Raw genomic sequence first — 10,933 nt, forward strand, 5'->3', positions numbered from 1 at the left:
ATCGTTAAATGAAGAGGTCATCATATCAGAACGTGTCCGCCATCCGCCAATTCCTGGGTTTCGTCCTTTCCAGTTATAAATTCCACCAAATGGTACGTATGCTGCGATCGTAAGAGATAATAACGCCTTATTACTACTTGATACGAGACAAAAACAACGAGATCAACTAAGGTATCGATAGTCTGCCAGCGATGCGCTAAACAAAGAACAAAAACTAGCGAATATATATATATATATATATATATATAGAATCGACGACGATGGAGCTACTGCAGTGGTAACCGCGTACGCGGAAGATATTATGCTACAAATAGAAAACAGTAGTCTTCCAGTGCCAACCGTTCGCAACAACGTCTTTGACGTCTGCCTTCCCTATCGGAACTCCCACTATTGACCAAGACAATCTTTACAGCTGCTCCTACTGTGTGGCCTGTCAAACCGTGTTATCTACTGTCGTAGTTGCTATTTGTTAGTGAGCGTTAGGCGCCGTCACTGCAGCAGACATTCGCCTTCCAGCGCCTTCGCAAGCATATCAACCAGCGGCGGCAAAAATGGCGCTATACCGCCTCATCAACATCTCCCATGTTCTAAACGTCTTTCTATATTCACTCACACCATAGATAGTATAAACAATAGAAATCATTGTCAATGTAATACTGGTAGCTGTACGAGCAGCGGGACAAAAAAACAAAGTGGTGCCTACCGTTTTCCTTGTCTCAGCAATGCGACTAGGAACAACGATTCTGTGAGGAACTTTGTGTATCTTATGTACAGCCGAACTCGACGTCGACGAACGTATTGCAAGATTAAGTTAATGCTCGACAAGATGCAGCTAGGGCTAACGAACAACAACGGCAACGACAGCACTTGTAGAACCAGCCCGCCGGCTCCGCCATTGGCCCCTCTGTAAGTAGGGGCCAATAGTGTATACTGAAAAATCTACGTAAGCAAGCAGATGATACAAGTATAGAAATTGTCTGCATATCCCCATGTGTGTCTGTGTGCGTGTTTGAGCTCGGGGATGGCCCAGGCGTGTACTACAATCGTCCACAAACACAATATCGCCATCTACTGCGAGAGAAATTACAGAGATATCTCTATGATTTGGTCCCACATAGGTGGTGCGGTTTTCATTAGGGTTTACTGTGTGGCAGTGAGATACCGTAGTGCTACCAGGGATGAGGGAATAGTTGCGGGAAAGAGGCTCCGGAAACAGCTGATTCCGGGAGACAGACATCATTTGTGTTGTTGTAACTCATATAGCTAAAGTACTCCTTTCGAACCGTAGTTAACAACACAACAATGAGAAGAGCTATATAAGTTTTACAAGTCTTGTTGTTATTATTACAGCAAATCTGGTTGAATTTATTTTTCGAATTTTTGATTTTCCAACTATTATTATTATTACAACTAAGTAAAGTTCATCCCCAGAGGCGTTTGTGGCTGAGATTCGGTGGTCTATAGGAGCTCGGATTGCATTCTTCGGGATCTGAGGATATGTATACGTAGTAAAACGGGATTGACGTTCACGCTGGTCACGGAGGCGACCATCGGACCAGTTGTCGTTGTCGTTGGATCTACCTTTATTCTAGCCATTGGTAAAGCCGATATATCACAGATTAATCGGGAACGCTTCGAGTTAATGAATCTTCTAATCCTTCCTAGACTTCCCCTATCTTTCAGTTTAAACAAGCGACTAAAAATAGACAGACGTCCGATTCCTCAGTCGGAGTCTTTTCGTTTGTATTCTACCAAAATGTTCGTTCGCTTCCTTTTCTTATTCTGATCATTTGTTTGTCTTCTTCTGATTCGAAAGAATGAGCTATAAGCAGTCGTCATTAGAAGAAGCCGTCTCTGACTGTCATCTACATTTCACGGGCTAGTAATTGTTATAACTGCTGATTCAATTACAGCAGACGCATTGGCGGCGGCAAACAACGAATTCGTTGGGGCAATGGCGATCATCTGTGTTTTTGGCCAGGAAAAAGCTCTGGACAAAATTTATTCGGATTAGGACATTGCTGATAGAGAGGTGGTGACTAGCATTTCGGTGCGGACTGTTAATGATGATGGGCCGCTGGGATGCTATACGCTAGATTACTGTGTATGTACGTGCTTATGTATCGTTTCTCTCTGCTGGCACATGCGTAACCAGGACAGTTTGTAAATTATCCATAGCATGTAAACACTTATTATTATAAGAGGTCTTTGATTTACAATGGCTTGCTTACGGAATGTTATATTTGTATCACGCGTAAAGAACTAGTAACAACCGCAACAAGTTGACGATTAGCTAGAATAAAAGTTCATGATACGTTAGCTACCGGTATACAGATAAATGGACCCGTTTGAACGCGCCGTTGAACTTTCACTGCCAAGGAACTGGTAGATCGTGCACCTCTGGACTATTTATAATATAGCCATTAGTCAACAGTTTGTATGATATCCTAATATCTATTTTTGAATCCTATTGTCAAATGTTCGTAGCTAACCACTTAATCACAGAACCGCGGAAGATTAAGACCTTGGACGATAATAAGTCAACAGTAGATCTTCTTACCCCGCGGAAATGCACAGTTAGTCCTGCTATTGTCTAGCGCACTCTACGTCGCGATTCATTTCAATAAAAATGTACTTAGGAATTAATCCCTAGTGTTCGTGATGAGCGAGACGTCGTTCTGTCTTCATGACTAATAGATACGGAATATTTTCGCTTCTCACTAGCCGCCCTGATTACATGCTGTTATTATTACGCCAATGTTTTCTTCCGGTAATTTGTGTCACTCATGTCATAGGTGATGAACCAGAACGCCGTCAACAACGGGCCAAACAATCATTTGTCACAGTGCCCCATTATGAGCTACATCACATCTCAATCGTCACGTAAATTTAGCACTTTTTCTTCCATTTGAATATCAGATCGGATCAGTTATTTTCGTTCATCTGAGAATATAAGTAAAGTATCAATCAATTTGCATAAGCTATCATAGCGTGATCAAATCTCATAGACCCGGTCGAAGATCTTCATGTGGCAGAATCATCTCAATCGTTGTAACATCATAAGAGTGCTTGTTCACATGGCTGAATCCATGCTTTCTCGTTTGCCCTCCTTCTTTCCCGCCTGTTTATTACTAATGGATGCCGGCAATACCTATTCATTTTATTAAAAATTAAAACTCCGAGTTGTCTATTTATTGTGTATCTTTATTTTCCCCTGCTTCATGGTGGCTAGATATTGGTCCGGCAGCTGATATCGTCTTGTTAGTTGACTGCATGGCCAGCTCTAGGATATGGATGCCGGAATAGATCATATCTTGTTTTATTACAGTTGACGGACATTTGCTGCGTTTTAGTAGGATGGCCGACCAGCCATTGGGATAAATGTACTGATTTACCTAGGTAATCATTCACTGATGTTTGCATTAGTTAAATCGAAATTCGTCCTATTAATACCATCAATTTTTCCAACTTGAAAAAAACACCTGCACGAACTTTTTATGTAATCATTCGCACGTATGACCTTCATGACGTCTCATCTTCGACACGTAGTGACTGTATTTAATGCCACGACTTCCGGGTTACATTAATTCGTTTGTGTTTTTTTTTTTTTGAATCATTGCAAATCACTAAATTTGGTATCAAAAGCGTCTTCCAAGCTGTTTGTCTGGAGTCTATCTTTGTCTCTTGCCTTATCGGGTCTCACTAGAATTTCCTTTACTTACCGATAATTCCAGCCATGGCCGGAAGAAGCACGCCGACGGTAACGAGGCAGCGGGTCTTGGCCCGACGTTTTCGTTCTTCACGCATAACCGTCGACTGGGCATCAGCGCCGGCTCCGGCCCTCATTAAGGTGCCTCCTGACCGCCGACTAAAACTGTGCACAGAGGATGCGACGTGAATTGACGCTGCCCGCGGTGGCGGGTTTAAACCGTAGTGGGGTCTGCCATATACACGCCGATCTGTAAATTTATAAACGAAAAGATAGTTTAATCATTCGGTTACCATCTATTTTGACCAATGAAATTAAATGCTATTGTTTAAACATTATTATTTATTACTAATTTATACCATAATATGTAGGTGGACTTCAGAGGATGCCATGTTACAATAGGCACCGGCAAGTCGGTATAATCATCGAAGCGCAAATAGTGTGTGAACCGAAGTGGCTGGCGTCGGTACTTCGCTCCTCTTATTGTCCAACAGAACCCGCACTAGGTGTTATTACCGATTGCGGGCTAGTGATTTGAGTACTTCGTTTACTGTCGCCACCGACACCCTCTTTATGCGTAATGGGGGAAGAGTCGAAAAAAGCCAAATAGGGAAGAAACTGATAGCGCAGTTTAGTCTGCTATAAAAGCAGTGTTCAACTGGATGCAGTATTGTACCGTCATAAAATCCAGGGGAACAATAACTGCACACAATGAGAGCTGCCCGTTGCGGCACAAACGTAACGGTAAAAACAACACGCGGTAACGGAGCGGAATGATACTGGCTAAACAAGTAGAATCGGGATGAATAGGAACAGGGTTTCCAAGGCATATCCGGAGTAACTTTGCGGAGTAAAAACGTGTTCAGAAAAAACAAGAGCGAAAATCCTGTTCACCTATTCCAGCAGATTACCTTGCCAGCAAAAAGATACCGTTCGAGAGACAAGTTCCACCCTACACCCAGTCACACGTTTGTTGTTCGGCTAAACCGCTGTCTTTTCTTTCTATTTTTCTTTATTTTCCTAATCTTCTCCGCTTTTTTGCCTCCCTTGTGCATGCTGTCGTCCAATCAAATCTGAACTAGGAAGCCGATATGATAAAACAAGAAATATGTTGGCCGCCACTGGAAGCCAATAAACAGGCGAACTGCCCAAAGTGCTCGATAGACTTAATAGTGTTCCGATTTTCCGATTTCATTCTGCACTCCGCGCCTTTCTGCTTTGCGCATTGACACTGAATTACGGAAATAAGAAGCGGAAAAATCAGCGGCGGAGCATATCGGGACGAGGATTGAAACTGGGCAGATATAGGGAACGAAGAGGCATGGGAGGCGGAAATGACGAAGGTAAGAGAAAGTGAATGTGAGATGGTAATTGAGTAAGCAACTTGCCCGGGCTATTCAGGTAGGTGGGTTCACGTTCTGGGGTAGCGGCAATGATTCCTCTGAGTAGAGAAAAAAATGGATGAGGAGAAAGGTAGTAGTCGCTCATGCCGCTGTTACTGCTCCCCCGGGCATAAACGGCTAGAGAAGTGAGAAAGCAGTTTAATCAGTCCAACAGCGTTCCTCGCGACTGTTATTGCCTCGAAAACGGTAACAAGCTGATGACAAGTTGGGAAAGCTACTTGCGGTTAGGAGGCATCCCAGTGTCGAGTAGGCACCAGACCTGCTCGATCGTCACGGCTTAACTCTCCTGCACGGGTTTCGCTCTCATTAAATAATCCTGTCTACTAGCGTTTACCAGAGCGTCTCCAGAAAAATCCAAAGTAGGCGACGCACTTTCCCGAAAATCCACCCAACCAGACGAAGCGTTTGTTGAGTAAAAACGACTGTTAATGGTGGGGATGGTAGAAGTGACAGCAATGCCAGATGTGGGTGAAACAGAACAAATGAGGCGGAAATGTAGGCCATGAACGTTAATATATTTATACGTCAAGCGTACACAGTCCAAGTTGCAGGACTCCAAAAACGAACATAGTACTGGCCTGTGCTTCGAGGGGCACAGGACGCAATGTATGTCTGGTGTGGACTGAAGTATGCCTAATAAGGAATTTGCCTAGGTTTTATAATTGTTGACTGTATTCAAATGTACGTGATAGAGTACGACATTTGAAATATGGGGTAGAGGTATAAAATATGTGTATACTTTTGTTATATAGAGCACAAAAACGTGCTCTGCACAAAAACAATTTTTTTAACGTGTTTGGTACGTGATTGCTGTGCTTCACATTCCGTAGATTCGTAGTGGACATTAACTATAGAAAATCAATGCGTGACAGACAGATGGCAACAAAAAATGGCTGAGTGCAACCATCACTTTTGTTGAACCAACAACAATAGTAGATTAATGAAACAAAGCTTACGGTTGCGAATTTAAAATCTACCTTAATTTACTTTTGGTTGTTGTTGCATCGATGATTTTTACTCAAACTCTAATTGATAGGGCTGGAAGATATATAATTCTAAGCGCGATATGTTTCGGTATCTTTCTCTGATCGAAATTCGCGCATGCCTCTTATTTTTATAGACCAGTCCCTATTTCATGAATATTTAAGAACTTCTGTGTCGCAACTGATATCAATAAAAGAACATCAATAGGAAACGGATGGCACCGAGGGCAAACTCTTCGTATATTCGCCATTTCACATAGTGATTCCTAACTGACTCCCATCAATTTGCTGGTAGCGACGGATACCCCGACGCCACTCCGGTATGATGCTGCTTCACAAAGACCGAAAAAATAAGACACCTCTTTGCTTTTGGCAATCTGGGCTTCACTGTTACTTTCGTTGCTTTTTTTTAGGGGTTTTTTCATGCTACATTTTTCATATACTCCAAGGACGTCCAGACACTAATCGCACATTTACGTGTGGAGATTCGGGTTTAGGTTCAAAAAAGAATGGAAGGGAAACGAGGATGATAGAAGCGCGTACCACCCAACGCAACCTAGGCGTCGAAGAGTTACATAAAGATAACAGTTTTAGCGTTGGTAGGAAAACCTGTCCATCAGCACCTTGTAAGGTTCACCATTGTATCACCTTGAATCACTGCAGAACGTGTTTATACAATACCATTACAGTTTACCATAATAGTATGCATTTGAGGTGATCGTCCCTTCGGCGTGAGAGACTGGTTAGGGATCGTTAGCAGCCAAACGTGTGTCACCCGCCCTGGAGTAGCAGGAGCACAAATACAATAGAGTGAGGAACCTGAGTAAGGTGAAAGCCGGCCCAGCAAGACTGCTTCTGTCACATTAGATACTACTTATCCGGTTACTATTCCTAGAAATAGAGATTTGAATAGGGTGTAAAATTCCAGATTGACACTCGTCCTCACGTTTGCCTATATGCCACTAGTCATTGGTGTTGCATGGTTTCCTGCCCCGTTCTTTTGAAACTCAAAGACAGTCGTTTCTATCCTGTCAGTAGCATCACGTTCTCTCACCTAGCCCCTCTGTGTGCGCTTCGAGATCCACCAAGACACCTAAACATGTGTATGCGCATGTCTCGTGTCATACGTATGTAACTACGAGGCTTGCGAATATTCTTCTGCGTTTTCTATCGTTTCTTGCATCCGATTGAATCATATAGATTCAGTGGCTTTCACTCCGTACCCCGAGATGCGTACAAGTAGATATCCACAGGTAATCACATACACTGATCGCAGGTGGATATCATGGTACCGGCAGCTCATATAACCACGATACTAGGTAGATCTTAGCGTGTTGGGCAGTAGTGTGTACAGGCCACTGCACATCCTTGTATGCTGATATGACAATTCACTATCTCACGTTGGAAGCTGGCTAACTTTGGCTAACATTGGTTGTTGCAAACAACGACATGATTAAGAAAGACCGACGACATGCACACGCGAAACAGAAGAAGGCTTGCTCGAGCTTGTCGCTACTCTCGTCATACCTCGAAACGCTTTTAAGGCGTTTCAAGTTCGATAGGCAACGCTAAGCCATATTGGTGTCTCCCCACCTAGAAAACCTTTTACAGTCACATACATATTAAATATATAAACCTAGGGTTCGCGTCCGACTAACAGCTTCAATAGTATAAGACCCCACTGTGAAATAATCAAGGGTCAACTTGAAAATTCGATAATATTCTTACCAGTACCGCTATCATAACCATGAATAGTCTCGCAACATGCCCCTGAACGAGCCACAAACGCTGTGTTTTCCCACCTACAAGTTTTCAAATAGCCCGCGCTCATATCCAGTAATTGGGTCTATTGGATCAGCCCCAGATTGATTGCCACTTGCATTACCCATATATATCTCCAGATTATACGGGCTCCAGTTGGCCAGATTCGATTCAGGATTGAATTTTACCCCTATAGAATTATTCTCTCATTTTCCACTTTTTGCTTTGCCTTGCATTCTGCCTCAAGCGGTACGGACAGTTGGTACCGTCTGCAGGACGGTGTTAGACCGTTTGAAACTAAAACGTTAACTAAGCTAACCTTTGAATATACTGGAGCTGAAAAAGGCAAACGTCAACACTGACGAGTCGCTGAACGAAGGACTTTGCCATCTGGTCCAGCACGAACTCATTCGAGAATGTAGATAGTAGACCGAATTGTAATACATCAACGTTGGTGCCGCCTTACGCGTCAGATATGTGCATTTTACCCTTAAAATAGTAAATCTTATAATTCCCATCAGGTTGAGAATTCGAACACCACGGACTATGGCGGCGTGACGGAACGCGAGAACAGAATACGCAATATCTGTTCGATGAGCTACAGTTGGGGTTATATGACAATCATCATAACAATGTAGACAACAACGTTTCGCCTATCACAGTTTTTTGTCGAGCCCACCTAAGATACGTTAACATACATCTATTCCTGGTAGCTAACAATTCTGCCTGCCTTAGGCGCCAGGCAGAAGGGTCACGATAGTTTAAGGCACCCTATTCACTAACAGCTCCACGATTAGCTCCCACTGAACATCGCAGAACTCTTGAAGCAGTGCATAAAATTCAACACAGGCCAGAACATATTTAAGACATTCATAGCAGCGAACATTTAGAATCATTTGTAGATATTTAGATGTGTGACAGATGATTGCAAGCATAAGCCGCCTTGAAACAACGTGCGCGAGCGCTGCGAAGTAGTATCAGACAGCCTCATCTGGATGCTAAACGGCCCTGTCGTTTATAAAATGGCGCCATCTTACCGTCACCAGCGTTAAGCGTGAGAGGCATTTGTCCAGCGGTCAGATAAAGCAGCGGGTAAAGATGCTTTTTTTCAAGTCAAATTCTTGCTGTGTTTTTCGTAGCTTGGGCAAGATCCTGCCGGCTGTTGTGGCACTGCCATACCCGGAAGATATGCAGCAATGATGTCAGCGTTCCGCTTACGTATATTATACAGGGACACCGAAATTACGTCAATCCAACGAGTGGGTAAGAGCTGTTGTCACAACAACAAGAACGTCCCCGATGGCAATGTCCTAAGCCCGGTGCAAAGCCCTCAGACTTTTCTCACACACCCAAGCGTTTCCAGGCGGATCTCCTGAGTCTGACGTTAATTTCAACGTCGTTTCGAGCTGTCATCAAGGCGTTACGAGTGTCCACATTGGATGCCACAAAAAGCGCTTAATTTTCGCCCGTTAAACCCGTTGCAACGTTAATTCCTGACTAGACTCGAATATGACGGCATCAAGAGGCGCACATAGGAACATAGGTGAAAGAGAACTTGTCCGTAAGCAGCGACTGTGTTGAACCAAATGCAGAGATAACCGAAGTTACCGGAGCAATGTGAAGGGGCATATCGAATTTAATGCATTTCGTGATGTACGCGGTTAAACTCTATTAATTAAGGCTTTAGTTATTTGAAAGGCGCGTATTAATGTCTGTTAGTTTCTCGATTTAATTATTGTGTGTTTTCTGTGATACTGCTAAACGCGAAAATAAAAGAAAATGCTAATTAGAAGCCGATCGTCCTAGGACGTAGAGGAAGACGTTAATTTCGCTTCGCCCTTCTATCCATTCGTACCGTTATTGAAGTGGTCTATCTTGACGTCCTCCGAGTGATTTCGCGGGCAAGCGTTATCTTCAGCCACGCCGATGATGCGGTAGCGACTCCTCGAGCATAAACTCACGCTTTCAAACGAAAGTTGGTTGCAGCTAAACTTTAACAAATAATTACGACTTGACAAACATCCACTTTCTGCAATTGGAGCACAATCGGTATGAGAGCAACTACAGTCACCTGTCTACTCAGTAGACCTCACTTGTACCTAACCGTCTTCTCGACCATGCACTTTTTGTCACCCCGGACGTCGATATCGCACGCTGGACTCATTCCTATAATACACTTACTTAGACGAATAGTGTTTCAGGACATCACTTTAGGCAGGCCAATTGTTCTAGCCCTGATTAATTGTGCCGAATACGTTACAATCGCAATGGTACACCACTGCACAATATTTTGCGGAACGAATTTAATTTTGCCTTCTGCGTTAATTGTCGTCTACTAGTAGCTCGCCAACCGCAAATGTCACAGCAATGGCTCGAGTAAACTACAAGAATATAGTGGCCTGGAGTTTACAGCTCGTGCAATAAAGCCAATTTAAGTTTTGCTAGAAAATGTGCAACGCTACGCAGCTTAGGCCGGACCATGCAGAGAGAGCTCCTGCTGTTCCAAGATCGTTGCCGTTGTAGTCACAACCAGGTCAGACCCAATTCGTCGATTGTGAGCTGTCCATTGCGCTGGGTTCGGATCACACATTTGCTTCTTTTTTTTTTTTTGCCCTTCCCTGGCGAGGGTACGGAAGACGCGGCCTCGTGCCGGCCAGTTAATATTAGCGGCGACCGTTATCTGTCGCGCATCTACCGCAAACAGTTTCACCATCGACTAATAGTGTCAGCCAGTACCCATTAACCACTGCGCTGCAGACCACCAGCCTGCATAGGATAGTGACAAACCGAAACAAGGCAAGCTAATGGTACTGCATGGCAAAGGCATCCGCGGCAGCAGTGACGTTAACTACGCCGTTTTTTTTTTATTGCTGACGCTCGAGCGCCCGTTAAACCGCGCTACTGTCGTCGAAGCCCTTACCTAGAGGCGCCATTGATGAATAAAATAAAGAATTCGACGTATCGGTCAACTGCAGTTAGAACTTCCTATTACACTGATAACTATTATCATAATCGATTGCATTACACGGGAAGGCGTCTACATCCCCGAAGCAAACCCTTATATATATGTGTATATA

General features: G+C 43.6%; 2 protein-coding genes across 10 annotated transcripts in view; one reads left to right on the forward strand and one right to left on the reverse strand.

Moving 5' to 3' along the window:
• The window catches only part of LOC111252799 (uncharacterized), a 94,540-nt gene that overhangs the window by 43,146 nt on the left and 40,461 nt on the right, over positions 1-10,933 (reverse strand). For 3 of the 4 annotated variants that reach the window (XM_022811259.2, XM_022811261.2, XM_086992367.1), the window contains exon 2: positions 3,723-3,959. In XM_022811259.2, the coding sequence (XP_022666994.1) occupies positions 3,723-3,959 (237 nt within the window). Of the gene's footprint in view, positions 1-3,722; positions 3,960-8,893; positions 9,659-10,933 lie in introns of those variants that run through there. The other variant, XM_086992366.1, reaches the window with a different exon arrangement.
• LOC111252801 (uncharacterized) lies at positions 206-4,047 on the forward strand. Of its 6 annotated transcripts, none has more exons than XM_086992377.1 (5): positions 240-906; positions 1,465-1,598; positions 1,914-2,104; positions 3,329-3,399; positions 3,735-4,047. In XM_086992377.1, exons 1-3 carry the CDS (start codon positions 767-769, stop codon positions 2,012-2,014), a joined length of 375 nt encoding a protein of 124 aa, XP_086848503.1. In that variant the 5' UTR covers positions 240-766; the 3' UTR covers positions 2,015-2,104; positions 3,329-3,399; positions 3,735-4,047. The 6 variants fall into 6 exon arrangements, with proteins under 6 accessions (XP_086848505.1, XP_086848503.1, XP_086848504.1 ...); XM_086992376.1 differs by lacking the exon at positions 3,329-3,399 and adding an exon at positions 2,796-2,955 and having other exon boundaries at positions 243-906; XM_086992375.1 differs by lacking the exon at positions 3,329-3,399 and adding an exon at positions 2,796-2,883 and having other exon boundaries at positions 243-906.

The sequence above is a fragment of the Varroa destructor genome, unplaced genomic scaffold, assembly GCF_002443255.2.
Source record: "Varroa destructor unplaced genomic scaffold, Vdes_3.0 BEIS01000006.1, whole genome shotgun sequence".
Lineage (NCBI taxonomy): Eukaryota > Metazoa > Arthropoda > Arachnida > Mesostigmata > Varroidae > Varroa > Varroa destructor.

Coding starts and splice junctions, on each gene's coding strand:
- LOC111252801 (XM_086992378.1), top strand. CDS start 767: ATGTACAGCCGAACTCGACGTCGACGAACGTATTGCAAGATTAAGTTA. Junction 907..1,464: donor GCTCCGCCATTGGCCCCTCT/GTAAGTAGGGGC, acceptor GGTGGTCTATAG/GAGCTCGGATTGCATTCTTC. Junction 1,599..1,913: donor TACCTTTATTCTAGCCATTG/GTAAAGCCGATA, acceptor ATTCAATTACAG/CAGACGCATTGGCGGCGGCA.